Source organism: Pan troglodytes, chromosome 10 (assembly GCF_028858775.2).
Source record: "Pan troglodytes isolate AG18354 chromosome 10, NHGRI_mPanTro3-v2.0_pri, whole genome shotgun sequence".
NCBI lineage: Eukaryota > Metazoa > Chordata > Mammalia > Primates > Hominidae > Pan > Pan troglodytes.
The window spans coordinates 108,011,608-108,033,575 of NC_072408.2; the positions used below are offsets into that span (position 1 = coordinate 108,011,608).

A 21,968-nucleotide genomic window follows, 5' to 3' on the forward strand; every position below is an offset into this window, starting at 1 on the left:
TAGAAATAGAATTGTCCCTCCTTCCCTCACTCTATCCACCCCGGACTCTTATTCAATCTCCTTAGAGCTTTAAAGCCCCTAAAAGCATGTGAGCAGAGTCAGCCTATTTATCAGCACAGGGAGTGGTGAGCACTGCAGTGACGTGAGGCCTCCAGAGAAGGAACCAGCCACCATTCCACACTCTTTGCTCAAGCCAAGATGGGCTGAGAGTTCCGGACCATGCTGCCCTTCCTACCTCTGTGCGTTCATCCAAATCACTCCACCTACCTAGAATGCCTTCCTACTCTTCTCCACCTGCCCAAATTATGATCATTCTTCATATTCATTCTGCCAGTTCCATATGAATCTCTCATCCATCCTCCATCTTCACATCACATCAGTTGAAGTGGAAAAAGGAACTTACATTTACTAGGACTTTACCATGCGTATGCCAAACACAGTATTTTACGACACCTCCCATGAGGTGTATCGTATTTCTTATGCTCCTTTTACAAGTTTAGAAACTGCAGCTCAAAGAGACTGCAGAATGTGCCAGGGATCACTCAAGTAGCAAATATTAGAGCAGGGTTATAAATCCATGACTGTGTCTGAAAATGAAATATAAAGCACTATATATACTCTGGAACATTTTCTCCATTGTTATATTGTTTCATGAAACTGTTATATATCTCCAGTATTATTTTATTTTTTCACATACTTGCATGTATTTTCCTAATTTGAGGTTAACTTTCTTCAGACAAAGGCCATATATATTTATCCCCCATAGGTTCTTATGCAAACAGATGCACCATAAATGCTGATTTGTTTTCACTAATAATTCCTATAAATATTTTCAAATAGCTGATTTAAAACATACAGTAACAATTTGTTCTTGGTCCTTTTGTAACCAAATATATCATTTATCTCTTGGAATTTCATGACACAAAAGACATAAAGGAGCTAAACGTGACTTATGAAAGAGTCTCCATAAAGACAATTCATGGTTATTAATGTTTCATATACCATGGTGTGTGACTTACAATTTTGCCTGGAATCTGCTTTTACAAGAAATATATCTCTGCACCTGGGATTGGTTGACACCGTAGATGCTGGTCCATGTGAAGGTCCCTCCTATAATAATTGTCCAGAAGGTGTGTCTTTGCAAAGGGTTAGGATTAAAACTAAATGACAAGAAACAGAAAACAAATCTGAACTATTAGCAGAGACTAAAAAAAATTCTTAGACTATATTTGGAAGCAAGCAATGTATATTTATATACACAACACATACATAAATGTGTAAAAATTTATTAATTAATTTAAAAGGTAGAAATATTTCCAACTTAAGTTCAATGAAATAAAAAATACTATTTTCAGAGATCTGGAAATACTAGAAGAGACTGGGGGAAATGAATGTTGCAATCATTCTGAGCATTTATATAAATTGTTCTCCTGTGATCTAAGGAAACTGTCATTTAAACAAATCTGACATGATACAATCAGAGAAGAACATGAAACATAGAGAAAGAGAAAGAGAAAAACATTCCTAAGTGCACCACAGCAGAAGAGATGGCACTAAAATGAACACGAAATCAACACATTTTATGTATAGAATTCCTCTCCCAGCACATGAAATCATAGTTCTAATCTATATTCACGTTCAACAAATCAGTCAATTAATGCAGTTTAAAGTTTTGCATTTTCTAAAAACTGCATGTCATTGTAATCATGCTTTATTAAAATGCTGTGCGTGCAAGCTAAATACTAATAGTTTAAAGCCACTTTATGACATCATGTACATAAGTCCAAAACATTGTCACAGAGAAAGCTCAACTTCCATGTTTGAAAGATCTTTTAATCTTTTTTACTGGAAGGAATGATTTTGTTCATCTCTGATATACAATATGAGCTAGAAAACTTTCTGCAAAGTTAGCTTTCATGGAGACTTCCTTAAAATTATGAAATTTTGCAAATTCATTTCAAATCTTATATTTGAGATCAGTTAAGTGCTCTAATTGTATGCGTATTCTGGCATTCTTATGGAAATCTGAGAGCCTGTATTTCATGTCTAACATTTCATATCAAAGTGTAAGAGTTTCAAGACTGTTGACCCTTTCTCCCCAAGAGAGAGAAGCTACTATATTAGCTAACTGAAGAGCCAAAAGGAGTCAGTAAGCTATCTGAGGGAAGTATGACAAGATTTAAAACACTCACTTTAGTGGTTTAGGCCATACAGAATACATAGGCCAATGGCAGACAACACAGAAAATACCAATACAATATCCCTCTTCTCTTCATTTATCTTAACTTGAGCAATACTTTGTCTATCATATTCTCAAAACATATCAGAATAACAAGGGATACTCTTGAAAAGTATGAAACACAAATAAGGCTTTTTATTGTTACTTAATGACTTTCAAAACTAAGGTCATAAAAATGTCTAATCTTTTTTTTAAAATCTCTTACTAATGTACATAAGCTATCACTTCGGTGCTCCAATATATGTATCCTTCATATAAAGTGACAGCTATCTTGCAGAGAAATGATTGGTTCCATACCCTCTCTCCTCAGCCTGGCCTACCAGGAAGAGATTTGGGAGCAATCAAGAGTAGTCATTGGTTGTTTCCACTTCCTGGACTTCCCCTCTCCCTGTTCTGGTAAAAGCAACCCAGGTTTGCTTTGGGGAAACTACCATTTCTCCATTAAATAGTCTCAATTGACGATCAGTCAAAATATCTTGTTCTGCCCTGGCCAAGGGGTGGAACCATGGTCCAAGCTAGGCAACTAGAGACTCTTTTCCTTAGAATCTGAATCTTGAGCTAAAAGAAGGAAAGAAATATTGAAAATAGTTGAAGTTGATTCACTAAAATTTATTCCTGTAAATTAACACATTGACCCTGTCCGATTTCTGAAAAAGCTTTTTCTCAAACTTTGGTGCTTATTTTCAGAAGACCAGAAAAGAGCCACCAAGTGCAAAATGGGTTTTTTTTCTTCAAACTGCCTATGTTAAAGCGGGGCTGCGATCTCAAAGAGAAGATAGGCTAGTTCAAGACAACATGGGTTGTCCTTTCCATATTGCAAAAGGACAACACTATTGATCCAAAACGGAAGGCGTTTTCAATATTCTTTTGAATTGTGTGATATACTTGGGATGAAATATCTAGTCTCTTCATTGTTCTTTCTTTAGGAAAACTGAATGACTATTTAAAACATGTTACATCATGTGCTGTACTGTCATTTGAAGCATAGACTGTAACTTTCCTAGTCAATTCTCTAGAAATAATACTTCATATTAGATAATGTTCATTATAGAATACATACACATACATAGAATTATAATACATAATCATAAGCTACTATGTGAATATACTATAGATTGCCAGGGCAATATCAAAAGAGAAACTCTCAAAGTTGCTTAAAACAAAGAATTGTCAAAATGAAATCACTGTCTTTCAGTGTCTGTCTCTGTCTCTTTTTTTTTTTTTTTATGGCAGGTGCTAATCCAATATGCTAGTGTTTGTCTCTTAAGAGGCTACCTTTTCTCTTTTTTTTTTTTTTTTTTTGAGACAGAGTCTCACTCTGTTGCACAGGCTGAAGTGCAGTGGCGTGATCTCGGCTCACTGCAACCTCTGCCTCCTGGGTTCAAGCAATTATCCTGCCTCAGCTTCCCAAGCAACTGGGATTACAGGTGCCTGCCACCACACCTGGCTAATTTTTTGTATTTTTAGTAGAGATGGGGTTTCACCATGTTGGCCAGGCTGGTCTCGAACTCCTGGCCTCAGGTGATCCACCCACCTTGGCCTCCCAAAGTGCTGGGATTACAGGTGTGAGCCACTGTGCCTGGCCAGAAGCTGCCTTTTCTTAACTTTCCACTGTCTCTTTCCTTATCACCCTGTCCCACTTTTCAACCTATTCTGGACTTTAATACCCAGAAGAAAATACTTTTTTTGCTTTAAGTCCCTTCTCAGAAGGAAACATTGCTCTAAGCACCATGTAGCTAAGTACCATCTGACAGGTTTAATCCCTTAAAGAACAGAGGGAGGCTCCTTACATATTTACTTCTCTGCTTCAATTTGCTCTACCACATCCTTAGCAATTTGTTGGTTTGTTTTTTAATGTAAATCTACTATTTCAATAAAGAGATTATTTTTATAGAATACAAAAGATGTGTTCAGTTACCCAAGTACTAGACACTTACTTCCAGAAATTTAATCTTCCACCATCATAGGCATCATTTAAAATAGTGCTGATTCCACCTTGCATCACCACAGCCTGTATAATCACGGATGCAAATCCAGCCACCATGATCCCAACTTGAAAAACATCTGTCCAGATAACTGCTTTAAGACCACCCTTTGAGGGGAAAGTATATTAGGATTAATGCTTCTATTAGACATTATTAAGCGTCTACACACTTATACACTATACTGGACAAAAATGATATAAACATGAATGTTGGCCAAGAAGTGCACTCAAGGGAAACAGTCAGGTTGGGAGAATCTTCATACAGAAGGATATATTTAAATCAAGTCTTCAAACAAAAGCAGAGGCAAAGATGGAGGTTCCGCCCAGCAGAGAAAACAGCATGGGCAAAAGCATAAAGGAGTGAAACTACATGGCATGCTGAATGTGGCCAGATACATTCCACAGAATGAAGTGGAGTGGTGTCGGGAGATTGTTGGGAAGAAAAATCCAAGTCAAATTACTAGTAAATAATATGAATTTTATCCTACAGGCAGAGGTGATATTTAATTGGTTTTCACTCAGATGGTCATTTCCACTGTTATATACTATAAGTGATCTGTACTAGCCACCACAAGAAATTTCCCAAGTTTCTCTATGACCTAAGCAGAACCAGCACCTGGCTGAGGGCCCCATCTTCTACAAGATCCAGCACCTAAAGGGTTAAGACATAGAGTGTCAAGGATTCCATAAGATTTTCTCACGCTGAGGACCAGCACACATAATAATATCAGTGCCATGCCATACTGATTTTGCATACTTTGTCACCCCTACCTATAAGCAAGGGGAAGTTATCACAGATTTGTTTTTGTTTTGAGACAGGGTTTTCTTTGCCACCCAAGCGGGAGTGCGGTGGTGCAATCACAGCTCACTGCAGCCTCAAATTCCTGGGCTCAGGCGATCCTCCCACCTCAGCCTCCCGAGTAGCTGGGACTACAGGTGTATGCCACCATGCCTCCTAATTTAAAAATTTTTTTTTTGTTTTTTTGTAGAGACAGAGTCTCACTTTGTTGCCCAGGCTGGTCTCAAATTCCTGGGCTCCAGTGATCCTTCCACCTCGGCCTCCCAAATTGCTGGTATTACAGGTGGGAGCCACTGTGCCTATGACCTATGATAGGTTTTTAAGCTGAGGAATAGTATGAGCACAAATATAATAACTTGGCAACAGTACAGATGAATCAAGAGACAAGATTAGGAACCATTGCAATGGATCAGATAGAAGAAAAAATTTCAGTTATGCTCCTTTTTCTACAAAGGATCAAATTATACTACAGATTATTTCTCACACACAAAAAGTTACACTGCAGGAGGTCGGGAATAGGAGAGTAGGTGTGGACAAACGAGATTGCGGTATACAACAACTGGAATTTTCAATTTTGCAAAGCAAGTGGGTAGAGTGAAAAGGGAAATATGTCCTGGACGTACCAGTGTGCAGTAGAATGTGCAGACCACCCCCGTTGCCACTACCGCGCCCCACAGATCAAATCCTGTGACTGTAGAAAAAAATAGAATGCATATATAATTGTGAAATATGCACAATAAAAATAATCCTCAAAAATCATCAGAGAAGGAAGCTATACCATTTATCAGGCACCTTCCTCTATACCCACTTGCCTAAAGCTAAAACTAGCTCCAAATCTCATAAATGTCTCAAAAACAAATGGAGTTTAAAATTGTATTTGATAATTTTCTACTCTCAGACACACAGATCTGACACTGGCTTAATTCAATACATGGAAAGGCATTTATATTGTAATTAAGCTAAGAAACTCCTTGATACTGTGATGGGTATTTCTTATCTCTATCCCGATTAGACACGGTTCAAATAAACACTCTATTTTTATGTAATGTTGCAAATACCTGAATTTGAGGATAATGTATCATACTGACAATATAATGACAATATCAAATTGCTATCATGTATAGATTCAAATGAAGACAACACGAAAGGATTCAAATGTAATCTTTATAACATTGCAGATTGCGGATCTGATTTCAGAAATTTAATAAAGGTAATAGTAATTCCTTTTTTTTTTTTTTTTTTTTTTGACGAAGTCTTGCTTTGTTACCAGGCTGGAGTGCAGTGGTGTGATCTCAGCTCACTGCAATGTCCACCTCCTGGGTTCAAGCAATTCACCTGACTCAGCCTCCCGAGTAGCTGGGACTACAGGCGCGCAGCACCATGCCCAGCTAATTTTTTGTATTTTTAGGAGAGACGGGTTTCACCATGTTGGACAGGATGGTCTCAATCGCCTGACTTCATGATCCACCTGCCTCAGCCTCCCAAAGTGCTGGGATTACCAGCGTGAGCCACCGCGCCTGGCCGGTAATGCTTTTAAAAAAACTTTTAAGTTCAGATGTACATGTGGAGGTTTGTTACATAGGTGAACTTGTGTCATGGGGGTTCCTTGTACAGATTATTTCATCACCCAGGTATCAAGCCTAGTACCCGTTAACCCATTTGTTGTTTTTCCTGATCCTCTCCCTCCTCCCACCTTCCACCCTCCAATAGGCCCTACTGTGTGTCGTTCTCCTCTGTGTGTCCATGTAAACACACAATTTCACCAGTCCTTGAAGAAGGCGTTACTAAGATATGTGCTACCAAAATGGGATCTAGATGGAGAAAAGTCTTTATAATTTGCTCCTATTTATCTAAGAAGTGGGGACTTTATTTCATTTTTTTAAAAGAAAAGAATTGTGCTTGTTTCAGCAGTACATATACTAAAATTAAAGGATAAATCAAAGCCAAAAAATTACTCCTAGGAGAGGGAGAAAACAGGGTAGAGAAGACAGAGATACAAGTCAGGCTACTTTAAACATATTTTGATGTATAGATTTCACTTTGGAACGCATAAATATTCCACATAATTATAAAGTTAAATTAGAAAAAAAACTCCTCAAAATCAATTGCAAAATGAAATAAATGGAACCTAACTGTATATCAAGTTTGTGACATTACCACACAGAGGAAACATGTCACAAAATATTTAACACAGTAATTTAACATACATTCCTACTGAGATACACCCAAGAAAAAAGAACAACAAAGAATAATATTTTTAACTGTGTTAGGCCATTATATTATTCATTATGGCTTAGAGTTGCTATTCTAAAACTATTACACCTGTGGCTCTCAATTGTGGCTGCACATTAAAATCAACAAAGGAAATTTATGAAATCCTGATAACTGGGCCACTCAACAGCCTAATTAACTCAGAGTTCTGGTGATGGCGACTGAGGTATTGGTATTTTTGAAAGCCCCCTCCTGCAAGTGAATCCAATATGCAGCCAAGGCTAAAATCAGGAGGAACTTAAGGGGGCTCCGGCTGGATAAAAATGGGACAATTTGAGCATCAATAATAATACTAACGATAATGCTATGAAATAACAGCAAACCTTTAAATCCACGAGTTCGTAAGAATTTTTTTAAAATCTCAGTCACCCTTGGGGGATAGTAGGAAACCAATTTATTATTTTTAAAATTCATAAGGGGAAAAATCTGACATTTATCCTCCCTTTCCTATACAAACTATTTTTCAGAGAAAGCAAATAGTTGATAAGAGGAAGTTTCTCTTTATAGCAGTATTCCATCTAACTAATGAAGAAGAATTCACAGAACTAGAATACTCCATTTTATAAGCCTCAATGAAATAATGAATCTAGAATGATCATCAATAGCTGCTGATAATTTTTCAAATGACATTCTGGGACTCCTGAAGGAAATAAACTTATAGATACTGCCTATGAAATATGATTTCCAAAAAGTTGAAGTGGAGTCTGAAAAAGAGTCTAGATCTAACTACTACCAGTAAACTACTACCAGTTTACGAGAAATACAGAGGAAAGGTAAATATTAAATGACCCCATACAGATGTAATTGTTAAACCTAGAATCTGGAAAACTGGACAGAACAAATAACCCAGTTTCTTCTGCAAATATGTTGCAATTTAAATGAAAAGGAATAGAAGGGAGATTGTAAATTTAAAAAGAGACTTTAAAAGAGCCTCACAATACATTCAGTAAAAATTGACAGAGAAATAGCAGCAATAGAAAAATCGATAATTATATTTGGAGATTTTAGCATCCTTCTCTCAGCAATTGATAGAACAAGTAAAAAAAATTCCGTAAAGATATCGAAGATGTGATAACACTATTAGCCAACTAAACCTTTGACCTTATAGAACATTACATCCAAAAAGCACACAATATACATTCTTTTTGAGAGCATATGGAATGTTCAAGATAGACCTGATCCTGGGCCATAAAACAAATCCATAAATTTCAAATGATTAAAATCATATTAGTTCTCTGACCAAAGCAGTATTAATTTAGGAATAAATAACAAAAAGACATGATAGAAAAATCCTCAAATATTGAAAATTAAGCAATACACTTATAAATAACCCATGGGCAAAAGAAATGACAGGAGAAGTTAGAAAATATTTTGAGAACTAAATAAAAACACAAGGTATCAAAATATATGGGCTGCAGATAAAGCAGTGTTTCAAAAAAATTAATAACTTTAAATGTTTGCTTTATGAAATAAGAAATATTTAAAATCAATGACCTAAGCGCCTACCTTAAGAAGCTAGAAAACCCGGAGGAGGAGCCAAGATGGCCGAATAGGAACAGCTCCGGTCTACAGCTCCCAGCGTGAGCGACGCAGAAGACGGGTGATTTCTGCATTTCCATCTGAGGTACCGGGTTCATCTCACTAGGGAGTGCCAGACAGTGGGCGCAGGCCAGTGGGTGCGCGCACCGTGCGCGAGCCGAAGCAGGGCGAGGCATTGCCTCACCTGGGAAGCGCAAGGGGTCAGGGAGTTCCCTTTCCGAGTCAAAGAAAGGGGTGACGGACGCACCTGGAAAATCGGGTCACTCCCACCCGAATATTGCGCTTTTCAGACCGGCTTAAAAAACGGCGCACCACGAGACTATATCCCACACCTGGCTCGGAGGGTCCTACGCCCACGGAGTCTCGCTGATTGCTAGCACAGCAGTCTGAGATCAAACTGCAAGGCGGCAGCGAGGCTGGGGGAGGGGCGCCCGCCATTGCCCAGGCTTGCTTAGGTAAACAAAGCAGCGGGGAAGCTCGAACTGGGTGGAGCCCACCACAGCTCACGGAGGCCTGCCTGCCTCTGTAGGCTCCACCTCTGAGGGCAGGGCACAGACAAACAAAAAGACAGCAGTAACCTCTGCAGACTTAAATGTCCCTGTCTGACAGCTTTGAAGAGAGCAGTGGTTCTCCCAGCACGCAGCTGGAGATCTGAGAACGGGCAGACTGCCTCCTCAAGTGGGTCCCTGATCCCTGACCCTCGAGCAGCCTAACTGGGAGGCGCCCCCCAGCAGGGGCACACTGACACCTCACAGGGCAGGGTATTCCAACAGACCTGCAGCTGAGGGTCCTGTCTGTTAGAAGGAAAACTAACAAACAGAAAGGACATCCACACCGAAAACCCATCTGTACATCACCATCATCAAAGACCAAAAGTAGATAAAACCACAAAGATGGGGAAAAAACAGAAAAGAAAAACTAGAAACTCTAAAACGCAGAGCGCCTCTCCTCCTCCAAAGGAATGCAGTTCCTCACCAGCAATGGAACAAAGCTGGATGGAGAATGATTTTGACGAGCTGAGAGAAGGCTTCAGACGATCAAATTACTCTGAGCTACGGGAGGACACTCAAACCAAAGGCAAAGAAGTTGAAAACTTTGAAAAAAATTTAGAAGAATGTATAACTAGAATAACCAATACAGAGAAGTGCTTAAAGGAGCTGATGGAGCTGAAAACCAAGGCTCGAGAACTACGTGAAGAATGCAGAAGCCTCATGAGCCGATGAGATCAACTGGAAGAAAGGGTATCAGCAAGGGAAGATGAAATGAATGAAATGAAGCGAGAAGGGAAGTTTAGAGAAAAAAGAATAAAAAGAAATGAGCAAAGCCTCCAAGAAATATGGGACTATGTGAAAAGACCAAATCTACATCTGATTGGTGTACCTGAAAGTGATGCGGAGAATGGAACCAAGTTGGAAAACACTCTGCAGGATATTATCCAGGAGAACTTCCCCAATCTAGCAAGGCAGGCCAACGTTCAGATTCAGGAAATACAGAGAACACCACAAAGATACTCCTCGAGAAGAGCAACTCCAAGACACATAATTGTCAGATTCACCAAAGTTGAAATGAAGGAAAAAATGTTAAGGGCAGCCAGAGAGAAAGGTCGGGTTACCCTCAAAGGGAAGCCCATCAGACTAACAGCAGATCTCTCGGCAGAAACCCTACAAGCCAGAAGAGAGTGGGGGCCAATATTCAACATTCTTAAAGAAAAGAATTTTCAACCCAGAACTTCATATCCAGCCAAACTAAGCTTCATAAGTGAAGGAGAAATAAAATACTTTACAGACAAGCAAATGCTGAGAGATTTTGTCACCACCAGGCCTGCCCTAAAAGAGCTCCTGAAGGAAGCGCTAAACATGGAAAGGAACAACCGGTACCAGCCGCTGCAAAATCATGCCAACATGTAAAGACCATCGAGACTAGGAAGAAACTGCATCAACTAACGAGCAAAATCACCAGCTAACATCATAATGACAGGATCAAATTCACACATAACCATATTAACTTTAAATGTAAATGGACTAAATTCTCCAATTAAAAGACACAGACTGGCAAGCTGGATAAAGAGTCAAGACCCATCAGTGTGTTGTATTCAGGAAACCCATCTCACGTGCAGAGACACACATAGGCTCAAAATAAAAGGATGGAGGAAGATCTACCAAGCAAATGGAAAACAAAAAAAGGCAGGGGTTGCAATCCTAGTCTCAGATAAAACAGACTTTAAACCAACAAAGATCAAAAGAGACAAAGAAGGCCATTACATAATGGTAAAGGGATCAATTCAACAAGAGGAGCTAACTATCCTAAATATATATGCACCCAATACAGGAGCACCCAGCTTCATAAAGCAAGTCCTGAGTGACCTACAAAGAGACTTAGACTCCCACACATTAATAATGGGAGACTTTAACACCCCACTGTCAACATTAGACAGATCAACGAGACAGAAAGTCAACAAGGATACCCAGGAATTGAACTCAGCTCTGCACCAAGCGGACCTAATAGACATCTACAGAACTCTCCACCCCAAATCAACAGAATATACATTTTTTTCAGCACCACACCACACCTATTCCAAAATTGACCACATAGTTGGAAGTAAAGCTCTCCTCAGCAAATGTAAAAGAACAGAAATTATAACAAACTATCTCTCAGACCACAGTGCAATCAAACTAGAACTCAGGATTAAGAATCTCACTGAAAGCCGCTCAACTACATGGAAACTGAACAACCTGCTCCTGAATGACTACTGGGTACATAATGAAATGAAGGCAGAAATAAAGATGTTCTTTGAAACCAACGAGAACAAAGACACAACATACCAGAATCTCTGGGACGCATTCAAAGCAGTGTGTAGAGGGAAATTTATAGCACTAAATGCCCACAAGAGAAAGCAGGAAAGATCCAAAATTGACACCCTAATGTCACAATTTAAAGAACTAAAAAAGCAAGAGCAAACACATTCAAAAGCTAGCAGAAGACAAGAAATAACTAAAATCAGAGCAGAACTGAAGGAAATAGAGACACAAAAAACCCTTCAAAAAATCAATGAATCCAGGAGCTGGTTTTTTGAAAGGATCAACAAAATTGATAGACCGCTAGCAAGACTCATAAAGAAAAAAAGAGAGAAGAATCAAATAGACACAATAAAAAATGATAAAGGGGATATCACCACCGATCCCACAGAAATACAAACTACCATCAGAGAATACTACAAACACCTCTACGCAAATAAACTAGAAAATCTAGAAGAAATGGATACATTCCTCGACACATACACTCTCCCAAGACTAAACCAGGAAGAAGTTGAATTTCTGAATAGACCAATAACAGGAGCTGAAATTGTGGCAATAATCAATAGTTTACCAACCAACAAGAGTCCAGGACCAGATGGATTCACAGCCGAATTCTACCAGAGGTACAAGGAGGAACTGGTACCATTCCTTCTGAAACGATTCCAATCAATAGAAAAAGAGGGAATCCTCCCTAACTCATTTTATGAGGCCAGCATCATTCTGATACCAAAGCCGGGCAGAGACACAACCTAAAAATAGAATTTTGACCAATATCCTTGATGAACATTGATGCAAAAATCCTCAATAAAATACTGGCAAACTGAATCCAGCAGCACATCAAAAAGCTTATCCACCATGATCAAGTGGGCTTCATCCCTGGGATGCAAGGCTGGTTCAATATACGCAAATCAATAAATCTAATCCAGCATATAAACAGAGCCAAAGACAAAAACCACATGATTATCTCAATAGATGCAGAAAAAGCCTTTGACAAAATTCAACAACCCTTCATGCTAAAAACTCTCAATAAATTAGGTATTGAGGGGACGTATTTCAAAATAATAAGAGCTATCTATGACAAACCCACAGCCAATATCATACTGAATGGGCAAAAACTGGAAGCATTCCCTTTGAAAACTGGCACAAGACAGGGATGTCCTCTCTCACTGCTCCTATTCAACATAATGTTGGAAGTTCTGGCCAGGGCAATCAGGCAGGAGAAGGAAATAAAGGGTATTCAATTAGGAAAAGAGGAAGTCAAATTGTCCCTGTTTGCAGACGACATGATTGTTTATCTAGAAAACCCCATCGTCTCAGCCCAAAATCTCCTTAAACTGATAAGCAACTTCAGCAAAGTCTCAGGATACAAAATCAATGTACAAAAATCACAAGCATTCCTATACACCAACAACAGACAAACAGAGAGCCAAATCATGAGTGAACTCCCATTCACAATTGCTTCAAAGAGAATAAAATACCTAGGAATCCAACTTACAAGGGATGTGAAGGACCTCTTCAAGGAGAACTACAAACCACTGCTCAAGGAAATAAAAGAGGATACAAACAAATGGAAGAACATTCCATGCTCATGGGTAGGAAGAATCAATATCGTGAAAATGGCCATACTGCCCAAGGTAATTTACAGATTCAATGCCATCCCCATCAAGCTACCAATGACTTTCTTCACAGAATTGGAAAAAACTACTTTCAAGTTCATATGGAACCAAAAAAGAGCCCGCATCGCCAAGTCAATCCTAAGCCAAAAGAACAAAGCTGGAGGCATCACACTACCTGACTTCAAACTATACTACAAGGCTACAGTAACCAAAACAGCATGGTACTGGTACCAAAACAGAGATATAGATCAATGGAACAGAACAGAGCCCTCAGAAATAACGCCGCTTACCTACAACTATCTGATCTTTGACAAACCTGAGAAAAACAAGCAATGGGGAAAGGATTACCTATTTAATAAATGGTGCTGGGAAAACTGGCTAGCCATATGTAGAAAGCTGAAACTGGATCCCTTCCTTACACCTTATACAAAAATCAATTCAAGATGGATTAAAGATTTAAACGTTAGACCTAAAACCATAAAAACCCTAGAAGAAAACCTAGGCATTACCATTCAGGACATAGGCGTGGGCAAGGACTTCATGTCCAAAACACCAAAAGCAATGGCAACAAAGCCAAAATTGACAAATGGGATCTAATCAAACTAAAGAGCTTCTGCACAGCAAAAGAAACTACCATCAGAGTGAACAGGCAACCTACAACATGGGAGAAAATTTTCGCAACCTACTCATCTGACAAAGGGCTAATATCCAGAATCTACAATGAACTCAAACAAATTTACAAGAAAAAAACAAACAACCCCATCAAAAAGTGGGCGAAGGACATGAAAGACACTTCTCAAAAGAAGACATTTATGCAGCCAAAAAACACATGAAAAAATGCTCATCATCACTGGCCATCAGAGAAATGCAAATCAAAACCACTATGAGATATCATCTCACACCAGTTAGAATGGCAATCATTAAAAAGTCAGGAAACAACAGGTGCTGGAGAGGATGTGGAGAAATAGGAACACTTTTACACTGTTGGTGGGACTGTAAACTAGTTCAACCATTGTGGAAGTCAGTGTGGCGATTCCTCAGGGATCTAGAACTAGAAATACCATTTGACCCAGCCATCCCATTACTGGGTATATACCCAAATGACTATAAATCATGCTGCTATAAAGACACATGCACACGTATGTTTATTGCGGCATTATTCACAATAGCAAAGACTTGGAACCAACCCAAATGTCCAACAATGATAGACTGGATTAAGAAAATGTGGCACATATACACCATGGAATACTATGCAGCCATAAAAAATGATGAGTTCGTGTCCTTTGTAGGGACATGGATGAAATTGGAAACCATCATTCTCAGTAAACTATCACAAGAACAAAAAACCAAACACCGCATATTCTCACTCATAGGTGGGAATTGAACAATGAGATCACATGGACACAGGAAGGGGAATATCACACTCTGGGGACTGTGGTGGGGAGGGGGGAGGGGGGAGGGATAGCATTGGGAGATATACCTAATGCTAGATGATGAGTTAGTGGGTGCAGCGCACCAGCATGGCACATGTATACATATGTAACTAACCTGCACAATGTGCACATGTACCCTAAAACTTAAAGTATAATTTAAAAAAAAAAATTAATACTAAAAAAAAAAAAATTAAAAAAAAAAAAAGTTCAACACCTGAAGTCACTTCACATCCAACATGTTGGGAAACTAGTGAATTTATACTTTAAGCATCAGTCTTTTTTTCACCATGTTAGATCGTTGACAAGCTTAATTTTAAAATCCTCTTGAGTGGATTTTATAATCAGTTAATGACAATTAGAATATAAACTCTACAAAAGTGAGATCTTTGGTTTTATTTTTTGTTGTTGAAACAGGGTTATATTCATCAGGTTTCTCTAGACGGACAGAACTAATAGGACAGATATATATATATATATATATATATATATATATATATATATCTGAACTTATTAGGTAGTATTAGCTTACATGATCACAGGGTCCCACAATAGGCCATCTGCAAGCTGAGGATCAAGAAGAGCCAGTCCGAGTCCCAAAGCTGAAGAACCTGGAGTCCAATGCTCAAGGGCAGGAAGCATCCAGCACAGGAGAAAGATGTAGGCTGGAAGGCTAAGCCACTCTAGCCTTTTTAGGTTTTTCTGCCCTCTTTATATCCTGGCCGCACTGGCAGCTGATTAGATGGTGCCCAGCCAGATTAAGGAGGGGTCTGCCTTTCCCAAGCCACTGACTCAAATGTTAATATCCTTTGACAACACCCTCACAGACATATCCAGGAACAATACTTGGCATCCTTCAATCCAATCAGGTTGACATTCCGTATGAACCATCACAAGGGTCTTGCTGTGTTGCCTAGGCTGGTCTTGAACTTTTGGGCTCAAGCAATCCCCTTGCCTTGGCCTCCCTAGTAGCTGGGATTATAGGTGCATGGCACCAACCCAAAGGTAGGATCTTTGGTCTTATTCACTGCTCAATAAATATTTGTGGAATTAAAAAAAAAAAAAAAAAAAAGAAGCTGGAAAACCCAAAGTGATTAGAAGAAAAGAAACAATAAATAGCACAAATTAATGAAATAGAAAACAAAGAAAATCAATGAGCCAAAACATTGATTCTTAGAAGAAATTTAAAACATCAATAGAATACTGGAAAGATATATCAAGAGAAGAAGATAGAAAACTTATCGATATTAGGAATAATTAGAAGGGATGTCACTATAGATACTATAAACATTAAAAGCATAACAAGAGGGTATAATAAGCAGTTTTATGCTAATGAATTTGATAAGTTAGACCAAATGGAAGCATTCCCTAAAAAATACAATTTACCAAAACTGACCCAACAAGTCTTTTAAAATATGAATAACTCTATATTTATGAAATAAACTGAATCCATAAACCAAAATCTTTCTACAAAAACAAAGAGTAGGCCCAGATGCCTTCAGGGTGATTTCTACCAAGCATGTAAGAAATAAATACACAATTTTATATAAACTATTTCAGAAAATGGAGGAGGGAACACTTTTCAATTCATTTATGAAGCCTTATCAAAATGTTAGCAAATCGAATTCGGTAATATATAAAAAGGGTAATACATTATGAGCAAGCAGGGTTTATCCCAAGAATGCAAAAATTAGTTTAATGTTCAAAATTCAGTCAATGTAACTTTCCACATTAACATTACAATAAGACAGGAAAGAGAACTAAGAGCTATAAGGATTAGAAAAGAAGTAAAATTGTCACTATCCATAAACAACATGAAAATCCTAAGGGATCACCAAAAATCTGCTTGATTTAAAAAGCAAATTCAGCAAGTTCTCAGGATGGAATATCAACATATAAAAGTCAGTTGTATTTTTATACACTTGCAACGAATAATTGAAAAATAAAACAATGACATTTGCAATAGCATAAAAAACATCAATTATCTAGGAATAAATCTAAGAAATAGTAAAAGACCTCAACATCCAAAGCTACAAAACATTACTAAGAGACATTTTATTTTATTTTATTATTTCTTTTCTTCCTTTTTTAAAAAATATGGAATGCTTCACAAATTTGCATATCATTTTTGTGCAAGGGCCATGCTAATATTCTCTGTATTGTTCCAGTTTTAGTATACATGCTGCCAAAGTGAGCACTAAGAGAAATTTTTAAAGGCCTAGGTAAATGAATAGATATATCATGTAATGTATTAGAAGAATATCTGCTTTTGTGAAGTGTTCAAGTCTTTGGCTCACTTTTTATTAGGTTATTTGTCTTTATTCACTTTATTATTTCAGAAGCCAATAAGCTAAGCCATAATAGTCTAATAATAAGCTAAGCCATAATAGTCATATAGAAAGTGAAAACTGAAACAACAATAAAATAATAGATAATACCCACTAGAATGACTGAAATATAAAAGAATAATATCAAATGCTGGCAAGGATGTGGAATGACTAGAATTCTCACATATTGCGTAGTGGACATGTAAAACGATATAGCCACTTGGAAAAACTGTTTGGCAATTTCTTGTAAATTTGCACATATTTCTATCCTCAGCTGGGTCCAAATAGAATTATATTTTTAATTTTATACTACATCCATGTATTTCATTTCCAATGGAAGTGAAAACAGGTGTGAAAAAGAAAAACAAAATGCACAAAACCTTTAGAAGAATGTTCTTGGCACCCTTACTTCACTATAGCCTAAAACTGGAAACAACCCAAGTCTATAACAAGAGAATGGATAAAAAAATGTTGGTAGAGGCATAAAATGAAGTACTACCAGCAAAAAAAAAAAAAAAAAAAAAAGGAATGAACTACTGATATATATGTAGCAGCATGAATGAATCTCAAAACATTTTGCTAAGCAAAAGAAACCAGACATGAAAAGGCTCTATATGATTCCACTTATATAAAATCTAACAACAGGGAAAACTAGTTTATGGTAGCATAACTCAGAAAATGATTTCTTGGGCCCATAGGAGATTTGTTAGAAAGACATGCAAGGAAAATTTCTGAGAGTGGATGACAGAAATAGTCTATATCTTGAGCTGGGTGGTAGTCACACAAGCTATTAGGCAACTACTAAAACTCATCCAACTGTACACTTCCCCATGCTCTGTGCATTTTATTGTATGTTAACTATACCTCAATAAAAACTAGTTTTCTCAACAGGCATCAGGTGGTCAGGAAAAAAAGAAAGAAAGAAAAACTGGTTTTCAATTTTAAAAAGCAGAAAAGGGAAACTTAAGAGACATCAACTGATTGCAATCACATAAGCTTATTTGGATCCTGATTCTTACAAACACTGAAAAAAAATCAGGGAAATGTAAACACTGACTTGATATGAAATTAAGAAATTAATATTAATATTTTAGGTACAATGATGGTATGATTATGGTTTTTAAAGTCTTTATTTCTAAAGGACATACTGAAATACAGATAAAATGACATAACATATTTGCAGCAAAATAATCTATTAGAGGTAAGGGGGAGTGAATTAAAATGGACCATGAGTTGATAAATATTAACATAGAGTGATGAATGAGCACATTAAGGGGCTCTATTCTCTCTTAGTATTTGTTTGAGGTTTTCCAAAATTTAAAAAAGAAAAAAAGAGGTTAGACCTAGAGAATGTTAATTTTCAATTCAGTTAAATAAGCTTTTTTGAGCATCTATTGCACACTAAGTTCTGTGTCTATGCCTGTACCTACAGCTTTGGTCACAGTAAAACACACAACTGACACTCTAGTCATCAAAACACCTTCACTTTCATTCTAATTTACTCTCAGGGAGTGGTTTGAGCCTGATAAGAACAGAATGCTTGATTTCTTCACAGATTAAAGTCAGTCCTCTGGTAATTCCAGGAACTGCACTTTAAAACCATAATATGTTCAATTACACTTAAGTCCTAAATAGGTAACTTATGAAGTTTATAACTCAGTTCTCGACAAATGAGATGATCCACTTGTGATGTTGGTAATACCGATGTGGAACATGCCCAGAATTCAGAGTTCAAGAGCACCTTACACATGAAGTTCCTCTTGGTAATAATATTGTTCACTTCAGAAACTTAGGTGGTAACTACTGTCATGTCTATCATAAAATCAAGAAAACAGAGTGTGGAATTAGTAGGTTTTCTTCATGTCATTTTAACCCCAGGAATTGTACCACATTCTTCCCATCACAGAGTCCACATGTCCATTTTACAAGGACGTTTTAGAGAAATTCACTTCTAATAGATAAGAATTCAAAGGGCATGGTGTTTCCCCAAAGCCTTTTGAAACTATGACTAGCATGAACGTTTGCTTCAGTAAACTATCCCAGCCTCACTGCATTTATCTTCCCAAATCTAGAGAGTATAGATACTTTGTTGAGCAGCACAATCTTCCTAAATTTATTTGTAAGGGCACTACAGACATCTGTCCTTTTGTCACTAGGAGCAGTCTGATCATTCAAATCACATGGCTCTCTTTCTCTTTCATTTTGGGCCTTATTAGAAGTGTGGAGAAGAAAAGCTTTTCTCCCTGCCAGATTTTACAACAGGCCTGAGCAGAATTACAGGGAAGCTTCCTGGAGATGGGCTCCAGGTTATAGATTCACAGGAGGGGATGCCGTCAATCCTGACTTTGGCTACAGGGAGCTTTAATTCTAAAGGAGTGAATGGGCTGATGGGCACATCCCAGAGAAGTACCACCTGGAGAAGTCCACCTCTGTGGTCTACAGACACTTTGGAGCTGTCCATCCAAAAACCCAAAGAAGCTAGTGTAGACACTGAACCCATCCTGCCCCGCTAAGTAAAGCTGATGCAGGTTACTAGAAGCATTCCTCCATCTCCCCATCTCCCCAAGGAGAAAATAAGGCTTGTTGAAAGTGAACCCCAAAATGTGAGTTACCTAACTGGCAACTCTAAAATGTACCTTGATTCAAAGCCAGGGCAGGGGCATAAATAACAATTCCAGTATACAGAATCTAGAGGGGAGAAAGAAAGCCAAATGAATTATATGAATTATAAAATTAATGAATTACATCTGAGTTATAAAATATTGATTGTTTTCCTATAACTTCAATTATGACTTAAAACAACAGTTTCAAAACACCTAATAAAATTTGTTTGTAACTTGCAAAATATTTAAGTAAAGTTGACTCTTCTGTTTATGGTATGACCGGTCATAAGTTACAAATATTTTTTTGTGACCGGCTTATGTAAAAATACGGACTTTTATATGGTGCTTAGTGCAAATGGTCACTGATCCACCAACTCAAGCTTGAAATAAAATTTCTTACATCTAAAATAATTAGAAAAAAATAAAGAATAATAATATAAAAGAGGATGACCCCTCAATTATGTCTTCAAACTGTTAATCCCTGCATAATTAATCAAGAAAATAGTAAAAATTTGGAAAACCTATTTCTAAACTTTTACTGTTCATAAATTAAACAAAAGTATAAATTTGCACTAAAAAAAATCCTGAAAGCCAATGAAAACCACATTCAATCTTTTTAATATTATTCATTATTTTCATTCATACACTTAACTATTTATTGATCTGGGGTACAGTAGTGAGTAAGATAAATACAGCCTTTTTCTCAAAATATAATTTTGATTGCACTTGATCTTTCAAATATATCCCATAAAAGCAAATTCCATGATTATTCCATAAAAGCATATTATGAAAATAAAAATCTATTCAGTACCTTTGAATGTTTGATTATATTACATGAGTAGAGCTATGAAGTCCTTCAAATGGGAGGTGGTAAAGCTCCCCTCTTTTTGCAAAAATGAACTAACTTTCCACAGTCATTATTCTGTCCAAGTTGAAGATTTAAAAACATGACCACAGGCCACCTTCCTAACACTTATCCCTACTTCTGATTTCTGTTGGCATCTCTAACAAAGATCCAATGAGGTTCTGAACAGTTGGTGAATGCAAGCTACCAGGCTCAAGTCTCTAAGAGACACCAAAGGATTCCTTCCTTTTACACTGCAGTTGTTAAGGACTGATAAAATTTAAGTTATATAATTTGCAAAGATATAAAATGGAGTCAAGTTACATAATTTACAAAGGCACTCTGTCTCACTGCAGCAAATCCTAAGGCAGCTTTTTTTTCTTTTTTTTTTTTTTTAAAACAGAGTCTTGCCCTGTCACCCAGGCTGGGGGTGCAATGGCATGATCTCGGCTCACTACAACTTCTGCCTCCTGGGTTCAAGTGATTCTCCCACCTTAGCCTCCCCAGTAGCTGGGATTACAGGCACCTGCCCTCATGCCTGGCTAATTTTTGTATTTTTGTAGAGATGGGGTTTCACCATGTTGGCCAGGCTGGTCTTGAACTCCTGACCTCAGGTGATCCACTTGCCTTGGCCTCCCAAAGTGCTGGGATTACAGGCATGAGCCACCGCGGCTGGCCCTTAGGTAGCTTTTGATTGGAGAAGTGGAATTGCAATTAAAGACAAGAATGCAAATCTCTTCCACAACCTCCATTAGCAAACCCAGCCCTAAAGTGCTTAACTGACAAAAGGAAAATGTGTATATAAATAGTCATTTCAATGATCATTACAATCTTCCAGAAGCACGGTGAACAGTGGAAAGCATTCTCTGTCACTGACCACTTGGCAAATCCTTGCTTTCCCTTTGTGTCAATCAGTAGATCTATAAGTGCATGTTCTTGAATTACTGGATTGAGTATTTGGCTTTAAAGAGTCCTCCAGAGTTTATGATTCTGTTGTTTTACACTCTAAGGACTGCTTTAGTTGGTTCTTGTAGTCTAATTTTTAAAAGAGCACTGACTTTTAAAGTACGATTTCAAAGAAAATTATTTCCTACTGTCTTCCTATGGAAGTTAATTTTTTCATACCTATTAATATGTTACAGAAATACTGTGAACATGCTACTTGTTTTCCTTTTGTTAGAATTCCCACTGTCAGCAACAAATATCTTTGTCATGTAGTAATGCCCTTCCTGTCACCTTGGTGGAGGTGAAGGGAGGTCAGATAAAGGGAAGCATATTTTCCGACTGTTGCTTTATCAGTATAATATTTAACATTCACTTAAATCCCAGGAAGTAAAGCATTTACTGAAACACTGTTTGATGATCTTAAGGGTTGATGCTGTACAGTGACAAGTGTTTTTCCTTTTTTGTTCCCTCATTTTTTCAACATCTCTTTTTTGTCTTTTATGTGATTCCCAGGTAAGCTTAATCCAGATGCCATGGTTAAAAACATTTTAGCTGACAAAAGATAAAATAAATGGA

The 21,968-nt window shown here is 37.6% G+C and overlaps 1 protein-coding gene and 1 non-coding gene across 3 annotated transcripts in view; both read right to left on the reverse strand.

Moving 5' to 3' along the window:
* SLC5A8 (solute carrier family 5 member 8) overlaps positions 1-21,968 on the reverse strand; it is a 61,301-nt gene that overhangs the window by 33,587 nt on the left and 5,746 nt on the right. For both annotated transcript variants that reach the window (XR_008538332.2, XM_522508.8), the window contains exons 3-6: positions 19,637-19,688; positions 5,646-5,713; positions 4,177-4,331; positions 1,020-1,160 (exon numbers count right to left, since the gene is read on the reverse strand). Coding sequence is in view for 1 of the 2 variants with exons in the window: in XM_522508.8 (XP_522508.2) it covers positions 1,020-1,160; positions 4,177-4,331; positions 5,646-5,713; positions 19,637-19,688 (416 nt within the window). In the remaining variant the exon portion in view is untranslated. The remainder of the gene's footprint in view (positions 1-1,019; positions 1,161-4,176; positions 4,332-5,645; positions 5,714-19,636; positions 19,689-21,968) is intronic.
* LOC112205061 (U6 spliceosomal RNA) lies at positions 16,765-16,871 on the reverse strand. Its single transcript, XR_002938926.1, has one exon. It is a non-coding gene; the product is annotated as a U6 spliceosomal RNA (small nuclear RNA).